This window comes from Dermacentor silvarum, chromosome 1, assembly GCF_013339745.2.
Source record: "Dermacentor silvarum isolate Dsil-2018 chromosome 1, BIME_Dsil_1.4, whole genome shotgun sequence".
NCBI classification, from domain to species: Eukaryota; Metazoa; Arthropoda; class Arachnida; order Ixodida; family Ixodidae; genus Dermacentor; species Dermacentor silvarum.
Window position 1 is genome coordinate 442289715 of NC_051154.1, and position 24572 is coordinate 442314286.

At 43.8% G+C, this 24572-nt stretch overlaps 1 protein-coding gene across 3 annotated transcripts in view; it reads right to left on the reverse strand.

The window, feature by feature from the left end:
• Window positions 1-6927: 6927 nt before the first annotated feature.
• Window positions 6928-24572, reverse strand: part of LOC125942617 (uncharacterized) — an 18255-nt gene continuing 610 nt past the window's right edge. Inside the window, exons 1-6 of one of the 3 annotated variants that reach the window (XR_007465264.1) lie at window positions 16970-19004; window positions 16246-16320; window positions 15406-15453; window positions 12789-12856; window positions 8772-8992; window positions 6928-8443 (exon numbers count right to left, since the gene is read on the reverse strand). Coding sequence is in view for 2 of the 3 variants with exons in the window: in XM_049660819.1 (XP_049516776.1) it covers window positions 12645-12856; window positions 15406-15453; window positions 16246-16320 (335 nt within the window). In the remaining variant the exon portion in view is untranslated. Of the gene's footprint in view, window positions 8444-8771; window positions 8993-11224; window positions 12857-15405; window positions 15454-16245; window positions 16321-16969; window positions 19005-24572 lie in introns of those variants that run through there. The other 2 variants (XM_049660820.1, XM_049660819.1) reach the window with 2 other exon arrangements.

Consider the following 24572-nt stretch of genomic DNA (forward strand, 5'->3'; position numbering starts at 1 on the left):
TTATTAAGGTGATAACTGGGAGGGATGTATATAGAGCTGATAGTGATTAGCTTGTCAAACAGCACCCCTTGGACAGCAACTGCCTCTAGGGGTGTACGAAGTTTTATTTCCCGGCAGGCAACACCTTTGTCTACTATGATAGCTACACCACCGGATGACACAACAGTGTCCTTGCGGTCTTTGCGAAAAATAGCATATTGTCTAAGGAAATTTGTGTCAATACCAGGAATTAGTGACATTTCGTGCAGTTTCCTTTTTTCACCACCACGTGGCGTATCGACCTTAAAGAATTCGAAATTCCCGCTATGACGTATGCTATGACGCACAACTAAAGAAAGCGCAATAAAAAGAAACACACCCTGAAGCTGTGGCTTCACCTCGGTGCTTGGAAACGAGTGCGCTTGTGTATCAGCGTTATCTCGAAGACTGCCAGCTGCTTGCTCTACTGACAATGAATCGACGGTTTTGCTAGACACGTGGCCAGAAAGCTCGGCCGCATTCTGGAGAGATGTCTGGCCGAGATAAAGACTCCCGCGAAGCTTCCGTTGAATATATATTTTTTTTCTTGAGCAGACTTTTTATTTATGCACCACTGTGGCCACGGTCTTGCATATACGTCAGGGTTCTGTTTCATGGGTTTCCTATATAACTGGCGTGATCCATTGTTTAAGAAGAAGCTTTAGCTCTGGCCACGGTGTAAGATATATGCTCTTTAGGTGAGGTCTTACAAAGTGGCTCGGGCCTATCTTCGATGCCGGATTCTCAAATACACGTAAAATGCAGGAATGCTTTTATGAGAAAACTGCTTAACCGATTTGAATGAAATTTGTTGCATTAAGAGGGAAAGTTAAATTGCAGAGACTGCAGCAAATAGAATTTTCGTTTATATAGTGTAATGTTTTCAAAGAATCGCAGGATGTTCGTAAACTTGAAAAAAAATACAAGCATGAAGTTTCCAAATCCGCCACTCAACCATTGAAAACAAATATGGCATTTCTATAAACTGCACCCGTAGGAGCATCAAAAGCGAACAATTTTTTTGCTATACCTTAAAACTTACGTGAATTTGTTATAATGTTTGGAACGGTTTTGCAAATGCAACATTCACAACATAGTGGTATATTTCAGGATGGTGTATAATATATGATTGCTATTTGCTTTGGGCGTATTATTAGGTGCAGTTTACAGAATTCCGATATCATTTTTAGCTGCTGAGGTACATAGCTCTATAAGTCAAGTTTTCTTTTTAGAAAATTTGGCAATTCTTTAAAATTTTACGTAAAAAAGTAGACGGCCTATAATAAAATATCCCTTTCTGCAATCACTACATTTTAACTTTGTTTTCTAAATTCAACATAACTCATAAGATTTGGTGCATCGGTTGCTCTGAGAAACTATTGCCGATTTCCTATGTATTTCGATAGGAGCCCCCAAGCTCAATGTCCCTCTAAGTTCGAGCTTGAATAATATACTTGTTGGCAACATACGTTTGTAAACGTGTGATCGTGGCCTAATGAGCTACAGCACCGGCATACTGAGCTCCACGGCAGAGTATATGTTTGTAAAGTGGCTTGGGAAGGAAGAGCAGAAAAGAAAGAGAGAAGGCAGGGATGTTATTCAGAAGCGTGTCTAGTTGGCTAAAAATTACTAAATGCTGTGATCGTCATATCACCCTACGTTTCATCAGCACAATTTCTATTTCATTCCGCTATTATTATGCTATCAGATTAGGCCACCGTCGTCATGCCATCGCAATTATTTATCGCCACCGTGTCAGAATCATCCAATCGTCATCATGCCGTTGTCCTCATATGCCTTCGTCTTTTTATCAACATCATTCCTTCTTCGTAATTCCATCGTCGTCACTGCATGTACCGTGGGCCTGCGGTCGTTGTTCTACCGTCGTGAGATAACATTGGCGAGCGATGGTCATAACAAAGCGCGTCAATCAGGGAGACAGTGTAAGGCCGCATATAGCCGTATCACTTGAAACATACGGAGAAACAGTACGGATTCTAAATAAAGGTGTCTTAGCTAACATGGTATGTCGCTTCTTGTTCGCTACATTGTGTGAATGTAAATCGCATTAACTTCGATAATCATCTTAACATGCGTTACTTCTGCCGGAATTCTTTCATCGTCGCGACACGAACGATCTCTGGTCCACATTGTTACGAGCTTATTAACTCCTCGAATTCCTAGAGGTGATCGTGCTCAGGCGTTTGACGGACGATGAAGTTTGATAGAGGTAGCGGTATGATTTAGACAGCGGCGCCGCCTATCAACAAGGGGAAGCACATTTGGATGGGTGGGAATAGCGGCGAAAGGCAAACTTCGAGAGTTGCTAGACATCACAGATTTGAATCAACCTGACAAAGAGATAGAAATATATATGCATTGCAGTCGCGCTAAAGAAATGGAAAACTATTAGATTGGTGCGAGACTCGCTGCAAAAACATTTATTAGACTGTTTCAGGTATCCGAGCTAACCTTAACGGGAATCAATGAGATGGGTTTCGATAGAGCTCGTTACATTTTTCAAGAGCGGAAGACGTGCCTAGAGGCAGAGTCGACTGCAATATTTTGTTGCTGCACAAAAATATCTAGATTTTTGGCGCGATCATTTTAAAGGAAAAGAAAAATTAAATAAGTTTTCGAGAATAACTTAGAGTACCTCGATAAAATTGTAGCAAATAAATTCAGAAAAGCTCATTTGCAACCTTTTTGTATCTTAAGGCACAGGGCAACTTACTACTGGTTTCCGTTCATTTGCTTCGTTATATTTTCAAGCGAGTTGAATATTGTGCCGTAGGTCAATTCACAATTAGCCCAACTAATTAAACTGAGACTTTCAAGAGTATATTGTTCTTAGACAAATGCTTGAAGTCTTCGCGGATGCTGCAAAATTTCTCAACATTGGGGAGGGGAATATGAAAAACAAAATAGAAATGCAGAGCATTTTATTGCCTCAGTAAATTTTTGAATGCTATTTCCACTCGTTAAGTTGCTGGACCCTCGTGTTCGCAGCCTTGTATATGTTTTTGAAAGCACTAGGTGCGTTGTCTGCGAATTTACCTGAATAATAAAGCACATCATACTTTATTCTGGGCGAAAAAAAAGCAAGGAAAGCCTACGTTGTAGATGCACTGTACTGAAACACAATTAGAGTCTAAATTTGCATATATTTCTAAACAAGGATGCCTAAATTGTCGATTAAAAAATAACATAATTATAATGAAGCCGAATAAAGCAATAAAGATGGCATGTTCCGTGTGAAAATATGATGACCCAGACAAAAAATCCGACAGGCTGTCGGCTTGTCGGCTATATGTTATTTTGGCCTGTCGGCCTGTAAGCCTGTGGGCTTGTCAGCCTGTCGGTGTCAGCCTGTCGGCGTCCGCCTGTCGGTGTCGGCCTGTCGGTGTCAGCCTGTCGGTTTCAGCCTGTCGGTTTGTAATCCTGTCGGAACATTCTATTCCGACAGGCCGCAATTGCGGCAGTATTCTCTGGCAATCACTTTCAGCGATAGTTTCACTTTCGCGAGAGTTCATGGCTCGGCCCACGAAAGCTCTTGCATTTTCCCGACGCTTGTGCGCAGGCATGCAGTGCCGATTCTCGCAAAAGTGAAACTACCTCCGAATGTGATTTTCCGAGAATACGATCCCTAGTGGCGTCATCAAGCATGCTTGATTATGCTGTCAGACAGTTCCTAAATAGAAAATACACCTTTGATTGATGGTTTCAAAGTTTTATTGCACAGTAATTCACACGCAGCCATCATATACATGCAAACAAAAATACTGTATTTACTGTACATAGGTACTATTTCTCGAAATAAATGAAGCTACTCAATCTATGTTACCAACAAATTTCTACCTATATTCATGAAAAAAGCTAGCAAAAGTACCGAGGCAATGGCATTCCTCTGCCATGCCTGGGTTCAAGCAGCACATGGGCGCCTGCTTTACTAGTACATTATTTGTAACCTGTAGTAAATATACACAACAAAGTAGAAAGCAAAACTAGTATTAAGAAATCTAATAAAGTATGTTTGGGGACCATCATTGGAGACAAGCAAAGTCTCAACATGGGTTAAGAATGTGCGAGGGGGCCTGCCAGCTGAGATTCAGACTGGTTTTAAATGATGCTGCATATACAGCACACTCGACAGCGTTAAAGACATCGTCATTTGGGGTGCCGAGGACGCCTGTGCAGCATCCATCAAGGATGACTTCTCTGGCAAGTACGAAGACGATCCAGCTTGCAGCATTGACTCGCCTCCCTTTTCAAAGGCTAAAAAGGCCAAGATGACCAAAGTGAGCGCCATCATCAGGGCAGCATACGAGGCTTCTCCGGAGCTACCAAAACACACGAGCATCAAGAAGTGGACGCTCTTGGTATTTACGTCACATATGAAGAATATACCACGGTGGTGGTCGTGGCACACCGACAGCATATGAATTCAACAGAACTAGGAAGGGTCCTGCTGTAAAAGGTGGGATGCCCCTGAGTGGGCAATACAGCAGGGAAGAAACAGTTTTGCTGCTTAACATACCGAAGAGGGAAAATTTGTTTCAGCAATCCCAAAGAACATGAGCACGGAACACAACCAACGCAGAAGAAAAGCACGATCAAAGACCTTACAAAACAAACATGGAAGAAATCCAGACATATACTACACGGACGTGCATAGAGTGGCAACAAATTCACAATAGTCCACAGTGATAACTGGCTCCATTCGGACCCCTTTGGCTTGCACGGAGGAGGCAGCAGCCATAGCACTGGCCTTTCAAGATGCAGAGGCAGAAGAACAATCTCCATTGGTCCTGACGTACTCCCAGGCAGTGGTCCATTCATATATAACGGGCACCATTCCACACAAAATCCACAGCATGCTAGGCACCACCCTAGAATGGCACCACGCAATAATGTAGTGCCCGGCACACTCTGGGCACAAGGGAAATGAGAAGGCCGACCAAACTGCTCGAGGATCCCTACGAGGAACCCCTGATCCACTTTCAAAAGATGAAGCGCCAACAGTGACAGCACATTAGGAAGGAACAAAGACAGGACAGGCGCTACTTGCAACTGTTTATTGTGGTCAAAGGTGGTTGAATATATAGCCATGGGGAGAGGGGGGACGAAAAAGGCGGAACACTGATTGTATGAATGCGCACGCGTGAGAACACTGAAGATATGCATGAAGGAAATGGCGAATCTAAAACTTATCTAAAAACACACTTTCATTTGTGTGTATATTCAGAGACGGGGAGCTGACACATGTTTCCCCTCTCTTCCTAATCTGGTTGGCCTCCAACAATTCACGTGCCACAGAGTCTTTACTTTTAAACAAGATTGTAGTATCTTGAAGCCTTGTTTCACATGCTTGTTTATTTTCATTGCCGCAGGCCTTGCAATGAAGAGGCAGGTTTGAGCCATAACCACATTTCAATGAAAGCTTATGCTCCCGCAGGCGATCATTAATACATCGGCCAGTTTGGCCGACGTACTCTTTCCCACACTTCAGTGGTATACAGTATACAACTCCTTCCTCACACTTCACAAAAGGATTCGTATGTTTAATGGAACACCCTGCTTTCTTAGAGTTATCAGAACCAATCAGGCAGCACAAAGTAGCAAGTTTTCGGGGTGCGGAAAAAACCACAGGAATTTTGTATTTCACGGCGACGTGTTTAAGATTGTGCGCCACTTTGTGAGAATACGGAATCACCACTGGTTTGGCTTTCTTTTCGAATGTTTGACCTTCTTCAGTGCTTATTTTTCTTTCTTTTTTCACCTTTTTCAATAACGCCTCCGAAACTGCGCTTAAAACCGAACAAGGGAAGCCAGCCTTCCTCAATTTCAAAATCTGTTCGTCAAAGCTTCCTTGTGCCTTATGACAGCACGAATTTTTAAGGGCGGATTCGAGGCACATAGTGGCAATCGCACGTTTAACAGTCTTGGAGTGTGTAGACTCATACGGCAACAATTCCTTGTGGGCACAGGGTCGATACATCCAGCAGGAACCTTCGTCAGTAAGGGTTATGTCAAGATATAAAAACTGCAAGCTGTTATCCTTGGCTAGTTCAAAAGTAAAATCTAAGCCTTTGCCGTGCTGTTTAAGCCTTTGCCGTGCTGTTTAGATTTTACTTTTGAACTAGCCAAGGATAACAGCTTGCAGTTTTTATATCTTGACATAACCCTTACTGACGAAGGTTCCTGCTGGATGTATCGACCCTGTGCCCACAAGGAATTGTTGCCGTATGAGTCTACACACTCCAAGACTGTTAAACGTGCGATTGCCACTATGTGCCTCGAATCCGCCCTTAAAAATTCGTGCTGTCATAAGGCACAAGGAAGCTTTGACGAACAGATTTTGAAATTGAGGAAGGCTGGCTTCCCTTGTTCGGTTTTAAGCGCAGTTTCGGAGGCGTTATTGAAAAAGGTGAAAAAAGAAAGAAAAATAAGCACTGAAGAAGGTCAAACATTCGAAAAGAAAGCCAAACCAGTGGTGATTCCGTATTCTCACAAAGTGGCGCACAATCTTAAACACGTCGCTGTCAAATACAAATTCCTGTGGTTTTTTCCGCACCCCGAAAACTTGCTACTTTGTGCCGCCTGATTGGTTCTGATAACTCTAAGAAAGCAGGGTGTTCCATTAAACATACGAATCCTTTTGTGAAGTGTGAGGAAGGAGTTGTATACCGTATACCGCTGAAGTGTGGGAAAGAGTACGTCGGCCAAACTGGCCGATGTATTAATGATCGCCTGCGGGAGCATAAGCTTTCATTGAAATATGGTTATGGCTCAAACTTGCCTCTTCATTGCAAGGCCTGCGGCAATGAAAATAAACAAGCATGTGAAGCAAGGCTTCAAGATACTACAATCTTGTTTAAAAGTAAAGACTGTGGCACGTGAATTGTTGGAGGCCAACCAGATTAGGAAGAGAGGGGAAACATGTGTCAGCTCCCCGTCTCTGAATATATACACAAATGAAAGTGTGTTTTTAGATAAGTTTTAGATCCGCCATTTCCTTCATGCACATCTTCAGTGTTCTCACGCGTGCGCATTCATACAATCAGTGTTCCGCCTTTTTCGTCCCCCCCTCTCCCCATGGCTATATATTCAACCACCTTTGACCACAATAAACAGTTGCAAGTAGCGCCTGTCCTGTCTTTGTTCCTTCCTAATGTGCTGTCACTGTTGGCGCTTCATCTTTTGAAAGCTATGCACCAACTAGCCCCACAACGTGTTTTACTGGAATACCCCTGATCCACCAGCACGACATCCTCGGAGACCAAAGAGACAAAAATACAGCCACCTACACCCAGACCGTACAGGGAAACAGGCCAGGTACTGGCTCTTCTTACAAACACACATCATCATCAACCTATACTTATGTCCACTGCAGGACGAAGGCCTCTCCCTGCGATCTCCATTACCCCTGTCCTGCGCTAGCAGATTCCAACTTGCGCCTGCAAATTTCCTAACTTCATCCCCCCACCTAGTTTTCTGCCATCCTCGACTGCGCTTCCCTTTCTTGGTATCCATTTTGTAACCAATGATCCACCGGTTATCCATCCTACGCATTACATGGCCTGCCCAGTTCCATTTCCCCTCTTAATGTTAACAAGAATATCGGCTATCGCCATTTGCTCTCTGATCCACACTCTTCCCGTCTCTTTAAGATAGACCTAATCTTTTTCGTTCCTTCGCTATTTGTGTGGTCCTCCACGCATATCCATACATCCAAATACTTCACAAGATGCATACACCCTGCCACTTCCCTTGGTGGGCCAAGTCTCGTCCTGTAATGTGGATATGTAAGCAACGACTTCCAAATTCTAAATTCACCCCCTAACGGCGCAAATTCCAAGCAACAGGCAGCGGGACGTTTGGCTTGCTAGCGAAAATCTAGAGAGCCAGAGAGCTCTTCTCGATCAAGCCCAGCAAGCTGCAGAGACCAATGGAGCTCTAAACTGAGGCACCCACCCACCACCCAAGACCCTTAAGAGAAATAATTTAAGTTTACACTACTACTGCTAAAGAAAGATATTGGCTGACTTAATTCAAACTAAAATTTTCTAAATTTCTCAACTAATTCAATATATAGTGGTCGACCTATACTCATGTTGGACCTATTTTTTAGTAAATACGGTAAGCACTAACTCCACAAAGAAAGGTAGAAGTGCTAAGCTGGTAAGGTAAATATACAAAGTCTGTCCCAGAAGTTTGAGCAGTTCATGTCACTACATTCTCTGCCGCGTTTTTGCTGGCTCAGTGCACAAACTTTTGGGACAAGCCCCGTAGCAATCAGTACCAGTAGCACTACCTTCTTTGCGCGTCAGCGAGTTTCTGCACCAATTGCCTGCGCACTTCTTTCAATCTTTTTTTTTCTCGTCTTCCGGCATGACACGGTTGCCCATGAAGATCCGGAGGAGGCCTGCGCAAGAAAAGCAATCACGAGTACAAAATTAATGAAAGCATCTAAACAATAATTTCCAGCATGCACAGTGCAAGTTCCCAACAATATGCCCACGGTTCAATGAAATATTTTTGCAAAGCTGCATTTTCAATAACCAAACTGCAGATTACTTTTTTCATGTTAACTCACATGCCTCAAATTCTTTCTACAGTTTTAACATGAAATATTTCAGTAGCAGATGATCGCAACACAGTGCTTTAGCACTAGCTTCGCTTTTACTGTGGCTATTTGCATGTGCCATCTATACATGAGTAGATCAGTTCATTAGAACAGTATGTTCATATACTTTTCAAGGATGACAACTTTTGTGGTGTCACGGCTGGTCTGGCCTCAGTCCTTCCCTTGGATCGCGACTTGTTGGACAAAGTCTCGGTCACGCTTCTGTTCTTAAGCTCATCTGGCATCCAATACGTTGTGGACGCCATACGGCAGAACATAGTCAGACGTAGACCGCAACAATGTCCCCCAAGCAGCCTTTTCTATTCATTGCCCGCATCCAGCATACACCTGCAATATATAATAACACATACATAGCTTGTAGCTAACAGGTTTTATACTGGACGATATACACTATGCATTTTCTCAACTCTACTGTTTTCTGGCATTCTGGCCATTTATTAGTTGTAGTGGGCTCACCTGCATGAGCAGAACGAAATTATACAGTAAAATTTAAAAAATCTTTTAGACAATCCCACATAAAAATCTCCCAAGCATAAATAGCAATCGCTGAATTTGTTAAATTGACAATGATCTGCAAGAATATTCACTGCTATCTATAGCTCGATGAACTCACTAACATCTACCTTGACATTGGGTAGCCGAATTTCAAATACATGTGTTGTCTGTAGGACCACTCTTTATTTTCAGGTTGATCTGTGCGGTCACTAGATGCAATATAGAAATGTGCACAAGCATTGCGTTCCAAGGACTGCATGATTACATAATTATGCCATCAACATTAATGTACACATACAGAAAAAAAAACCTTCACACACGTGACATGGCTGCATAAACGTACACTCGCCAACTGAAAAACACACGTAGCACGCCTGCCTGGCAGTCCTTGCAAGGAATTTTATAGACGATGCCGGGATATTTTTCTTTTTCGAGGCAGTCTTTGACTAGGACGAGTTGTTGTTTTAGCTTGCTTGAAGGGATGTGGCAGATTTGTCCATCATAATCTTTGAAAATTCTTGACATTGACTCGCTCATGCCTCATGCATAGGGGAGAGCCGCCCGTTTCCTTGTTCTCATCGGCCTGATGACACGCTTTTCTTCAGTCTTTATAAACTGGCCATGGTAGCCATTACTGACCAAATCCTGCGCCACTCTCTTCAACTCAGCTCTGCGTGCATCAGTAGTCGAGCACAATCGGAATGCACGGGTGAACAGTGTAGAGGCAACAGATCGTTTGTGTCTAACGGGATGGGCCGAATCAAAGTGCAGATATTTCCCTGTGTGCATAGGCTTCCGATAAACGCTTGTTGAAAGGCCGGATGCAGTACGCATGACTTCAACGTCAAGGAAAGCCAGGCGACCATTAACTTCTTCTTCAACGGTGAATTCTATTGTGCTTTGGAAAGAGTTCAAGTGCTGCAGAAAAGGTACGACGTCTTTGCGGCAGATAATGGAAAAACAATCGTCGACATACCGCAGGAACAATTTTGGAGCGGGCTGGAATGTCGTGAGGGCTTTACCTTCGAGGGCTTTCCAAAGCACAATAGAATTCACCGTTGAAAAAGAAGTTAATGGTCGCCTGGCTTTACTTGACGTTGAAGTCATGCGTACTGCATCCGGCCTTTCAACAAGCATTTATCAGAAGCCTACGCACACAGGGAAATATCTGCACTTTTATTCGGCCCATCCCGTTGGACACAAACGATCTGTTGCCTCTACACTGTTCACCCGTGCATTCCGATCGTGCTCGACTACTGACGCACGCAGAGCTGAGTTGAAGAGAGTAACGCAGGATTTGGTCAGCAATGGCTACCCTAGCCAGTTTATAAAGACTGAAGAAAAGCGTGCCGCTGAACCCCCATCAGGCCGATGAGAACAAGGAAACGGGCGGCTCTCCCCTATGCACGAAGCGTGAACGAGTCAATGTCAAGAATTTTCAAAGATTATGATGTACAAATCTGCCATGTCCCTTCAAGCAAGCTAAAACAACAACTCGTCCGAGTCAAAGACTGCCTCGAAAAAGAAAAATATCCCGGCATCATCTACAAAATTCCATGCCAGGACTACCAGGCGTGCTACGTAGGCGAGACGGGAAACTTTAAAAGAAGGCTACAGCAGCACCGCAATGATGTAGCCAAAGGACACACGGTTTCCAGCGCCCTAGCAGAGCATCATGAGAAGACTGGTCACAGTATTAACTGGCATTCGGCTTTCATCATCAAAAGAGAGAAGAAATTATCCCGATAGCTTCTTGAATCATTTTGCATACTACAATCTACGACTAACACAATAAACCGGACACGGGGCCCCCTCCCTGAGTTGTACGCAAGGGCCTTACGTCTTCCAACGCATATATAATAAAGATCACCATGCATTCGTTCATTGTGAACAAGGCACCCGTAGTGGGTGCCAAAACGTCAATCTGTTGTTTTTGTGTTCTTCAGTTGGCGAGTGTACGTTTATTCAGCCATGTTCTTTCCTCGCCAGACAAGTTTTCGTCAAACCCTAGATTTCATCACACAAGTGACATTACCATAATTAAAGGATTAGTCCACCAATTATGTTTTCTCGCGCTGTTTTGGAGACCTGCGTCACTACGAGCGCAGTGCACCATCTAACTTATAGTAGAAGTACAATTTCATTTTATATAGTTATTTCTTCTGTGTGGCAGCAATTTTTTTATGGGCTTGGAAGACGCAGCGAAAATGGCCATCTCCACAAGCACCGAGATCGCTTTATGGCGGCTTAGTTAGAGGAGCCATCAAGCTAGTCTCGCACAGAACTGTTTCTTCATGCCCACTATCCCACTGCTGTCATTTCTGCACACTCTTAATTTTACTACCACCAGCAAATGCAGATGATCTGCAAACACTTCTCGTACATTTGTATGCATTGAGAGCAAGCATAGTTGTGCTTTCATGGGACACTGTTCTACACAGGAAATTGTGGCAATAGTGTTAAGCAACAATAAACACAACTAAAACATTTATGTGAGACAAAAATACCAGAGCAAGCATATTACCAGGGTCAGATTTTCTACTTGGCCACTCCAGCCAATCAAAAGTGGCTGCAGTAGAGTGCTGTAAACTGACCCCTTTTCATTTATTTTGGTATGTCTGTGGTGTAGCAAGCCAATGACAACAGCACCAAAGGGGCGTCATGTGCTCGGCCACTTGCGGAAAGCAACATGCGATCATGATGCTGCATGGCACAGCTGATTGACATAAGCTGCCTGCATACATAATTTATAAGAAGAAGCCACTGCCGGCTTAAGAAGCCTTTCCCAGAAATGCTGCCACACAGGCAAATGCGAACAGGCGAATGACGAGTGCCACGTTTGACTAGTGGATTAGGATCACATGGCAACGTCACCCAAGAACTGTCTCCTTGTCCTTGATATGTACTGTGGGCACCTTACTGACAGCATGAAGGCTGTGCTCTCCCAAGCTTGAATGGACATCGCTATTATACCAGGTGGCATGATGGACCAGCCTCAGCCACTTGACGTCTGTATCAACAAGCATTTTGAGGATGGATTGCCTGCGGAAATACTTCGCGATCTGGCCGAGTGATAAAGCGTATAAGCTAACAGCAACAGGTTGTACTAAATGCACATAACTAACACAAGTGGCGAGCTGGGTCACTGCAGCATGGGACACACCATGAAGCTTGATTGCATGCTTTCAAGGAGTGCAGCATCTAAAGTGCACTAAATGGCACCAAAAATTGTCTGCTCTTTTATGCTGACAACGATAAGAAGGTAAGCAACAAGGCTAGCAGCAACAACAACACTGCATGGGCTGGGACGGGTCGTGACTAATAAATGCTGTTCGCGTTTTATGTCTGTTGCCCTAACTTGTCCGGCTTACATTCAAGAAAAACACTTTTTTCACCGGCTTCAGACCTTCAGGTGCTGGCTTAGGAGTGAGACCGGCCTAGATTTGAATAAATATGGTACTCGGCCATAAATCTAGTTCGTGGATCATACACAGCTACTTACATCCATAACGGAAAAACAAAAGGGACATAGTTCAGTTTCTTTCCCCACTCTGAAATGTACGAGCCCTTTCAGAACGTAAATGTAACATCGATCCTTAAAAAACAGTTCTATGACTTTTAAAGTTACCTTTCCGTCATCTCTTGAGGATCCGATGACAACATCGATGGCCTCTCCAGTGAATATGTCCATGTCAGCTACAAAAGAAAATGTACAACTTTTCCCTTGAATTGCCAGGTCTCATAAAAGGTAAGGATTTAAGACTTCAAAAGCAATATAGGAGTCCCATGCTATCGAAAGAGCATAATGTAACCATTACACATTGCCGGGGTATATAAACCAAAAATGTCTGTCAGGAACATTGTGTGGGACATACCACACACTGGTACCTTGCAAACATGACCTGTACAATGACGCTGCAATAATACATAGGTAATTATTTCTGCCTACACTCAAGGAACTCGGGTACAGTCAAACCTCATTAATACGTACCCGCTTAATGTGTAATTGCAGTTTAAATGTAGTCGCGAAGATTCCCCCACCCAGCCCCCATTGAACCCCATGCCTGACCGCTTAAGCCGTAGTCACTCATTTGCCATCAAATGGTTATTGCATACTATTTTCCTTCTAGTTCTACACGCACAGGCACAAATTCGGCAAAATTTCATGCACTGAAAAATGAAAGGTGAAATCGGTTGTACAATATTGTAAAATGTAGCATTTCTCAAATTTTTAGAAGGCATTTTTTCTCTTAAAAAGGGAAACCATACGACTTATATCCTTTATGTTTGTATATACTATGTAATAATAGTTACGTGTCCATGTTTCGTTTATGTTGCTTCACAGATACTTTCAAATTTGAGAAAAAGCACTCCGCATGAAAATGTAGCCTTCACCAGTTGGTCTTTGGTAGCTTTTTCTGGTAAACTGTTAGGTTCTGTTAAAAACAAAATTCAGTTGCATGCTTTTGAATGGCGTGCCCACCATATCTATTTGGTCAAGAAAAAAAAGTGAAATATACAACCGGCTTCGATCTCGTGAAATTTCTGACATGACCGGGCATGAATCAATGTTAGCATGAGTAGGCGTCAGTGACATCATAAGAGCAAATGTGAAAAAGTGCAAACGGTTGCAAATCTATGATGATGAGTGCCTATAGGCTCAAATGAATGGACCTTTTTCCAATTCAGCTATGCACATGGGCATGCCCCAGCTGCATTACATGCCGCGCCGCCATTATCACAGGGCAGGTGTGCGAAGTGAGTGCGTGAACCCTTGCATGATCCGCGGCAATTTCCTGAGCTTGAGTTGCTGATCAATAATTTTTCTCGTGTTCTGGGCAAGAATATTGGTTAAAGGAAACACTTAGCTGTTTGTGGGAAAGACTGCAAGCACTTTTGTCGATGAAAAGACTCTGTGAACTAACGCTCGAGCGATAGGCGCAGCGTTTGCGACAAAACTCATGCAGGCACTTTCTGTACCGTCGATTGCACAAACCGGCGTGGAATGGTGAACATTGTACTGAAGTGGAGCGCACGGTCAAATTAAAAAAAAATACCCCATGTTATCAGTGAGTTATCACGCAATTCTTGCTGAGTGAGGTAAGCCTGCGTTCTGGTAACAGCATGATGCTGGCGCTGTGATTATTGGACTTCTCGCCTTACGACCGACTCGGAAGTCACGGCGATGTTTTAATCTACGGGTATGTATACCGCACGGATTTTACCATTGGCTTAAGAATGTGCTACCGCATGCAAGCGGAAATAGCTGTACGGTTACATGGGGCCAAACGAAAAGAAGAATCTCGCCACACAGCCGATCAGAATGCATCGTTCGAGGCCAAAGCGACACACGCGTGGTGCCGCATTATGCAAAACTCGCGAGTCTTACTTTTTGCAGGCAAATGAAGCTTTATGCACCTGACAAAACAACGTGTTGCGTCCACTTACATTCTGCTTACCCCCCCGTACTGTGTTGCGTTCACTTAGTCCCCAGTACCATGCCATATACGATACATATCTCGATATAAAACAACACTTGCCCTGCAGTGCACTCGCAGTATGTGTGCAGAAGTTTTGCATGTTGTTTGTTCATCATGGTGAGCTGCTTGCATGCCCGCTCTTGAGGGCAAGCTCGTACGCACGTGCATGCGTCTGTTGACCGCCTCCTTCAAGTCGAGCCACTCAAAACGACGGTCGAGTTTATCCTGAAGAAAGTCCTGCCACGGCGCGTTTCACGCTCACACATGCCTTCGCCAGTTGAGTCAAAGTACTGACCAAGCTGCTGAAGAACAAAAGCCGGCGCATCTCTCAAATCTTGGTTACAAATGGCCTGCACATCGCATCAGCATGCTGCCATTGCATCAGTAAATGTAAAATGTGTTATTGCTACATGTGAGCAAATACATGCGCGCTAGAGCAGGACAATGAGAAGCTGCTTCAGCAACACAAGCGACAGAAGAAAAAAAAAGCAGGGACAGCCGTCGCAAGAGACTGCTTGGTCAAACGCTACCATGCTTTGCGTAGAGGCGAGAAGCGGTGGGAGCGTGTGTGTGTTGCCCGTCAAATTTAGTTGAAGTGACGGCCGCTAGAGGGGTCGCTTACTGGAAAAAGGTCCATTTGTAAGGTAGTGGCGGTGAGTAAGCACTGCTGAGCGTGGACGAATATCAGTGAGTGTGAAGTACTGCACAACTAGAAAAAATTGGTGCTTGAAACTGAACAGTGCTGTACAAAAAATGTACTCTTACCATGCTCCTGTGACAAAGGTGCCATAGAGGCCATGGCAGTTATAATTCCTGTAAAAATTACACAATAAGATGAACACAGACATGGAAGTGCAATTTGAAGTCATAGAAAGCCACACACAAATGTCTTCATGCACAAATATGCACTACATTGTGTCCACTGCAGAGCTCACTTCCTTTGCAAAAAGATGCAATGCTCTTGTAAGGCCTTCAACAAGCCTTAAGTATAAACCGCATGCACGCGATCTTGCACGCAACAGCGACAAGTGACGTGACGGAGATGGCTGTCGCATTCGCTCGTCGCCTACAAGTCGTACCACACGCGAGCGATGACTTTGAGCGCTGTTTCCCCGGTGTTGCTGGTATGAGGGCAGCAAATACGCGCCGTAACTGGTGTGACGCATGCTCTATTAGTTTAACTTGATATGTTTTACTGTAAAGAGCACCATAAATATTTCTTAAGGTCTTGCACTAGGTTCTTATCTTTGTGCGTATCAAAATTGAGTCATTCGCTTGTTCCGTGCGACAATCGGTTGTACTTGACTGATGTACATCCTGTTCTGGCTTCGCGCTATTGGCTAGTCGCTCATAGAAAGTCGTTCCGGCGACGAGTTGTAGATTACCAGAACCAAGCGATCAAGCGACAAGAACGAGTGATCAGTTTGCGCGACGGCTTGTTCCGTCGCTCGTCGCCGTCGCGCACAAAATCGCTCGCATGCGGTTTGGGCTTGGGTAAAAAATACTAGCATGTAGCGCCATTTTTTTTATATAAAGCACAGCCACATGACACAAATCAGTAACAACATATAAATCTAAAATCTTGTCAACTTTCAGTTGCCATACCTTTGGTGCTCTTGCCCTTTTCTAAGGACAGATTTCTGAGCCTTTTCGACGTGTGCAGCACCATTTCTTCAGTTTCTGCATTGCATTTAACAAGGCATTACAAAGCTGACACTGCCGACAGGCAGCAATGTTAGGTGATAAACATTCAAGTGTCATAATAACAAATCAGGCCAGAATATCAGTTCCTCTGGTCTCCCCCTGGCATTACTCTCGTTTCATCCTTTCATGAATGCAAAGCATTTGCAAGCGTGGCTCCCACGTCCACTACACGACAGATACCCGTTCATGCAGCAGACAGGTTCTCATGTGGCATATGTTTTCCATCAGACTAAATATGGAGCCGCTTAACATTTACGCCCAAAATTATGTGTCCAAAACCAAAATTCTGCTGCTAACTGCCAAAAGCACACATTTGCGCCGATGGCCCCTCCTGCGAAGCAGTGTCTACCTTGAGCGTCCGCGGCAGTGCGTGCTGCACCCCCTCCCCATTTCATAACGCCGACCCTTCCAGACATATCGCAGACTGCCCGAGACTCTAATCAAAGGAGAGATACGTCTCGAGCAGCCAGGCCTAAACCCCAAAGTCACGCTACGAGATTGCGCCGGACATTTGCTTACTGCACAATGAGCGGGACAAAGCACATGCCGGTGAAGATTAAATCGTTCGAAATGTTAGTCGTATAAACATTTAAGGTGTGCTTATTAACGAATGAGTAGAACTTACCAGCCATGTGCAGCACTCTGTCGCATCGCCGTTCCACCACACGTCGTAGAGGACAATTGGATCGAAATCCACGACATTCTCTGGGTTAAAGTTTTGCACTGCGGTGTGCCTGACAACCGCAGTGGTCATGTCCACTTCATATTCAACGAATACAAGCATCTCGAGCTTAACACAGTGCAACGCAGTCGTTCTCGCTTAGATGACAGCTGTGGCTATGGCCGTGGATTCTATGGATGCGGATTGGCATGCGACTTCGACTGCCACCACTGCATCACCCAAACCAAACCAAAACAGAAAAGAAAAATACTACTAAAGCAATGCCGTACAACAGTAGTGGGTGGAAGCATGGAGGAAGATAAAAAAAACCTTTTTTTTTTCAAGTTGTTTCCTTCCTCCATGGGTGGAAGGTACAAAGTTGTACAGTTGTACAGATAAGAAATGTTGAGAACTGCATCAGGCTTAAGCATTCTTAAAATGACATCCCAACTCATGAGAGTAATTATGAATTCGACATCGATCGTTTGTGTGTTTTGTATACGTGGTCAATGAACACGATTGTTGGCGTTCATTCATTTTGCCCACCGCGTCATGTAGAGTGGCATGATCAGATTTCTCTGAGCGCAATAAAAAAATTTTCAGCGCACGCAAACTCGCACAACACAGACACAGATGCACATGCGCGCGGGCCGCGATTTTGTAGCGATTCCGTCTCCGATGATATTCCTTTTTGCACTTTTCGCGCTTTGTCAGGGGTCAGAGCGACGCCCCGCCCGCGTTATCAAAGCGATCAGGGCCGCGATTTTGTATCAAGGCATTATGACTTATTCTACTCTATTCTTATCATCCACCGCTCACGGCCGGCTGATCCCGTTGATAATGCGAGCGGACCGTCGCTCCGTCCACTGAAAAAGCACGATAAGCGCGTAAAGACATTATTACATTAAAGGCATCGCTACCAAATACCGGCCTAGCCGGCCATGAGCGGTGGATGATAAGAGGGGCATATGATCGAGCGGAAGGCATCGCTACAAAATCGTGGCCCTGCAGTAATCAAAAAGAGTTTTGGAAGTGAGCGTTTGCGTTGTAACTTCTCTGCCTGGGCATGCACGTTAGGTTTATCGCTCTGTCATGCATTGTCAAGCAGCTGACCGCGTCTATTAGCCTGGATAATATATATATATACACGAAGGCCAAGAGCGCGCGGCCAATGCGGCTTACAGAAAAAAAAAAAAAACATGCTTTTCATGCCGCAGCAATGCAGCACACGCATCGTTAACGTAGGAGCTGATCAATTACATATATGCACATGGATATTATTATGCAAAATGACACCGCCGAAACAAGGAAACCTTAAACAGCTTGTTTCTATTTAGAAACGGTGATCATGCATACAAACTAATTAACAAAAGACTGCACATTTCTGCCCAAGTAATAAATGAAGAGGAATTACAAGCTTAATTGTAATTGCACCGAAGCTGCATGTGACACATTGGGCGCTGAAATACAGATCATAAGCACAAGGTTTCTCAACAACCAGAATCACAACCGAAGCAGAGCATTATAGCGGGGATTAACTGGCCGCGGTGGGGCAGAACTCAGCATAGCAAGTTAGTGGTGGCTGGATATTTCTTTAATAGTTTTTTATTTACTAGTTGTAACAATTAACGTACCATTATTTCTTATTATATTGGAGTGCAGTTGCCGCGACACCACACGCCTCAAGAACACGGAAGCGGCAATGGGGACACCAAAACCACAATCCAGACTGGTCCATGGGTTGGGGCTCGCCGAGGCCCCTACTCATGGACCTACTTGCTTCCAACTTTGATCCCCCCGCTGCCCCTTGGGTGCCCTAGAGATGCTGTGCTGCCTGCTTTATATAATGTCAAGTGTTCTCCTAAGGCCTCTATTTGCCATTTACATATATGCCCTCTTGGAGCAGTACTTGTAAAAAAATCCAGTCTATTGTTGCGACGAAAAGAGCACCCCGCAACGAAAAAAGCTGCCCACGACTTCTGCAACGCTACTCAGATCCTTGCCGAGTAAATATAGCATAGGTACGACATGGTTTACTTAACGTGTAGATTGTGCGTGCCACTTCTAGAATGTGCGCCACACGAAATTATGGTAGCATTGCCACTAAATATGCAATGACATCGATCATGGTTGACTCTATGGTAGGATCAGTTCACATGGCACAAAAATTCATCTAGCCATTTTCTTGTCTGGCATGTGTGTGTGCTTCTTAATTAATGAGCAAGCATGAGTAAAATTAAGATATAGTATCTCTCTCTATTGCAATATCCGAAAACCATCTTCTCCGCTGTTGTGTTTCTCTAGCTTGTTTATATCGCATCTTGTGCTAGCAAAATAAAACTTGCGAAGAAACAGAAACACAAAGCACATTTTCCCTTTCGCCATCCCATAAGCAAAAACATTTAATCAATCAATAAATCAATCAATGGTATATGCATGCATTCCTTGTTTCTTGATATGTATGCCTCTGCACTCCATGTCAGTTTTCTAAATCCTTTATTTATAAGGTTATTTAAAATGAACAACTTATCAGTTCGTCATTTTTCTGAATGCTTTCACGGCTTTCCGCAACTTTACAAGCTTTCACGGCAACCGATGTACAATAACATCCTTGCGTATGAGGCATTTGGCTGTAATCACGCCAAACAAATAAATTAGAACATTTTTTTCGCATTTTTAGTGACATAATAACCTTTATAATCTAACCCGTTATAATTTGACATTGGCCTAGCATTGTGTGATGTCGTCAGTAATACCGTGATTCTGATCACTAACGCGAGGCGAAGCGAAGCTTACTAAAGCTTACTAAAAGCTTGCAGTTGACGTGATCGCGACTAGGTATTGCTTACACCTTTATATTAATATAGTCCTGTATAGTCACATTGGACTGCCCCGCAGTGTTCGCCCCAGTGAAAAATTTTGGCTTCGAACGTCGCAATGTCCAAAATCAGAGGAAGCATTATAGGCAGTACCTGCAGCCGGACTCGAACGTTCAAGTGCCACAGCAAACTCGAGAGTACATGCTGAAAAGACCAAGGTCATCCACTGCTGCAAGTCAGGTACGTGTCATTATTGTAAGTTTCAGTATTTCATACTGCGAATAACAAAAAGCAGCTACAAGTCTTACTGCGTGAGGTGCAAACTATGACGTGTCCAAGCCGCCAGTGTGCTTCCTGAGCCAAGAAACGCATAGTCTTGAGTGCTGCCTCGCGCATCGATGTGTCACGACGCGGAGAAAGCGGGAATTGTTTCGTGCTAGCACTCGATCGTGACGCGCACGTTTCTTCGGAGTGCAGTTACAACCAACGTTGCTTGCAACCAAGGATCACGAGGGTTGCAATGTGGGCTTTTTGGTAACGCATCTTGGAGGGTTTATGGTAGCGCGATTTATTTTGGAAGGACGTGCCATAAAATTAATTGAATCATTCACGTGTAACAGCAACGATCTTAGCCTGGAACAATGCAACGTACAGGATCTACCATTGTAAGAGGGAACAATCGAGCACGTGACCAATGCTCCATGAGGTGCCATCTGCTGGTGCCTGGCACCCGCTTGGTGCAGAAAGCCACTGGCGCTCTGTGCTCCGTGTGTCGTCTGCTACTACCAAGCACTGGGCGGTGTAATTGCAGACAATGCATGGAGCGTACTGCCTCAGCCGCACTCTGTGCCTGTGCCGAGCGGGTGCCAGCAGATGGCACTTTACAGAACAACAGCCACACGCCGTGCATGTTCCCTCTATAGTGGTACCTAAGCTGACCTACGTCCTTGTGTCAACGCTGTTTCTATGTACAAGGCAGGGTATTTGCAAAAGGACACAGCCGGAGGTGGCTAATGGCAGAATAATAGCAGACCTCCCTAGGGATGCATTTTATCAGGGTCCTGTTCATTACCCGAGATAGAGTTGGTAAACCTGCACCTTCCTGCACCATTATGAAGTTAGCACGTGGCACATACACTGTCGCACCATAATTCAATTTAATATATAGAGAGCAACACAGTCCTTTTTTGCGCTACATATTAATCAGTGAACTGGCTTTACGCAAGAGTGGTAATCTCACCGTTGCCTTCCTATGCCCTATGTATGTTCTTGTGAATGTGACACTTGTTTTGTAGTTGGTATCCCTAGAAGATAAAATTTCTTATTTGTTTGCTCTTTCAGATGAACCTGGAAAACCTGAACAGCCCTTCAACGAATGTCAGTAGTGTTTAATCGAGCGAGAATGAAGCTGATAATCTTAGGCACATCAACTCCAATTTTGCTTCAGAAATTGGGGATGCTGTGCAAGCACGAGTGCACATGTCAGCGGACGTAGAAGACACTAACCAAGCTGCAAGTGATAAATAGTGCACTGCGTCATGAATGTACAGTGAACTTCAGTTGCGATGAATTCAGTTCTGTCTTTGCGTTTGAGTGACCTGATGGTTCGGAAGTTGATGATGAAGGGCACAAGGGGATGCAGACAGTGAACCAGAGAATATGCTGAAGAAAGTGAGCATGCAGTACATGTACTTCACAAGCTCTCGGAGGAGTACCTTCCAACCAGAAAACACAAGGGCACAGGCTATGCTGCTCATACTGGCATATGTTGTTATTCGGTCTTACGTGGGCACAACTACAAGGACTTCTCATTTTAATAAATGCTCTGTTTGGGGAGAAAGTTGTGCCATGCACTACATATGATATGAGGAGCTGTGGAAAAACAGAAAAGCACTGAGGATCCATCTATACTGCCAGCCCTGTCATCAATAACTGGGAAGATACAATGATGCCAAAGACGAAGACACCATCAATTGTGCTTCTTGCAGCAGTGAGAAGCTGCAACATTTAATTATTACTGCAAGTTTTTTCTGATATTCATATTAGCAGCAGCTTCTGGTACTGCTAAAACAGTTGGCAGTACCTTGCTTTCTAATTTGCAGAAGATTGCATCTGCTCCTCATGTGTCAAGTGTTTTTGCTGACATCACGAATGGCATTCTCTACCGCAGTGTTAGAAAGCAGAGGAACATAACATGGAGCCCATCACTTTGACCATGAACACAGATGGAGCACCTGTGTTTGATACGAGCAAAAACTCCATATGGCCAATTCAAGTGATGATTAATGAACTTCCAGTTTTAACTCTGTGGCAAAATGTGCTAGCTTCAGGTGTGTTGTATTCAATGCTCTCCCTGAAGCAATTTGTCGAAGAGATCAACAGCGTTGGAAAGCTAGTGTGGTCGCACACTGGAAGAACTGTTCAGACAGCAGTGCACGTTGTTGTCTGTTGTGTTGACCCCCAGCAAGAGCAGCTATCCTAAACAGGAAGCAGTATAATGGGTACTTTGGATGCAGCTGGTGCTTGGAGCAAGGTATGCTTACAGATGGTAAGTGAGCTCAGTTAAAGAGCATTTTGCCATTATTGTAATGGCTATTGTCAATCTATGAGAGAGGAATGTGGGCTCTTTGCTTATGCATCCTGGTATTATTTGAATGTGATGTGCACACACTAAAGCACAGGCTGTCAAAAAAGCTTTATGTCTCATGTTTCTCTGATTCGTGTTTTAGTGTATGTGCTGCAGATTTGAAGAATACCAAATAACTTGTCAAACCTATTCACTGGATTTTACATACACTGGAAAGTTTGTAGTCATTAACAATTAAAGCTATCCCCTTACTGCTTTTTGTTTTAATTGTTTGGTGCATCAGAAGTTTTGGTTGACCATGCCTGATGTATTTTTTATGTTGACTGCATACTTTCCACACTATTCATGATGCAATTATGTCATCACTTTCAGTGGCCTGCCATTTAATTGTTTTAACATTTGTTGCAAATCTGACAAAACATGTAATACCTTAATTAATGATCGTGTTTGGCATTGGCAGACAGCAGCCTATGATCAAGTTAAGTGGGGTCTGCCTGGATTATAACGACACAGATTTGTGCAGAAAGTGCCCCTAGCTAGCAGCTGATACTGTATAAGAAGCGCAGAATTAGCTTTTGCACTTTCCAGTTTGGCCAACTGCTGTATTTCCGAATCTAGGAAACAGCAATACAAAGCTGAAAAACCAGGAAAACTATTTGAAGCACTATTAATTATGGCAATTTAGCTCACGCGCATCACTTTTTAGTGCAATTTTTCTATCGCTGAAAAACTTGCAAGAAAAGTTTCTGCTGTATGGTGGGAAGGGAAAAAAAAAAGAAACAGTGATTTTAGTGTCGCCATGAGGTGAGTGATGTTGATAAAGACGAGTGATCAGATACAGTACACACAGCTGCATTGCACTAACTTGTTTTTCATCTTCTTGGAATTTGACAGTTGCATTTCTTTTACCATTCAGATGTGTCGTTTCTAAGTAGCATTTGGCCCAAGGCACAGAAGCTGACCTCTTAGTTGCTCGTGTAACAGAAACTGCATGGCAATGCCGCTATAGACCTTGCGTGCCCATATTGGCTCATAGTGTCGGCATGTGCCGACACATAGAACAACCAAAAACGTTGTTCTTTTGGTCTGGTTCCGATAAAGACGTTGACTTCTGGCTGTCTCTGTTGTCTCGCCCGCAACAATAATAGGACTGTACCCGTCACAAAGCTGAAATAACCTGACTAGACTGTCCAAGACGTGCGTATTCGTGAGCCATGCGAACACCACTTGCACTGGAGTGATTGTGTTTGTTGAAAATTGAAATTATTTTAATCAATGCTCACGAGCCACTCGAAACATTACAGTGCACTGATGTTGACATTGTAATTCACACCTCATTAAGTGTAGTTCAGGATGTCGTGCAACTGTAAGTTTCAAAGAAACTTGTCAGAATCACAAATGGAAAAAAATAGCAAGCGTTCACTTCCTTGCATAAAATGCATAATGTAGTTAAATCAATCATATTTTACTTCAACAGTAGCTATACTTCTAGAAATCTGGCAAAATAGGCTGATAAATGCTGCTCATGTTGGTTGTTTTGTGGCATATATGCGCAAGAAAAATGTGTCCTTCGTTTCTAGCTGGTATCTGAATTTTCTCTTTCGCTGCCCTTTTTGCGCGGTAAAAGATGAACCCTAGGAATGTTAGGAATATTTTGCATTGCTCATGCAAACTGCAGGTCTTGGACATCCTAGGCAGGTTCTTTCTCTTTGCGGTGGGTGCAGTCTTGCAACATGCGCCTTTTCCCCACTTGTGCTGTGCTGTCGAGAGATGCCATCAATTTTGCATGAGGGCCATTTGTGAAATGTTTGACTACTGGAGTGTTTTAAACCTTGCATATTTTCACTGCGTGTCCATCTGAACATTCTAAATGCAGATATCATCCTGATTTTTAGTACAATTGATGCTTTGGCTGCAGACACAATGAGTACCCTTTCAACAGCAGAATGCACCTGACAGGACACACAGTGGTGGGCTCAAAGGAATGGTTCAAACAGCTCACTTAAGGAACCTGTTGTGGCATCAAGACCATCAACTCTTATCATTTGCAAGGCCTTGATCTTGTTTGAGGGCTGCCACCTGACTATATGCATTGTTGTTTGGGAAGGCATGACAAAGAAAGTGATTGTAATTGTGGCTATCATTGTACTGGTTCTTCTTT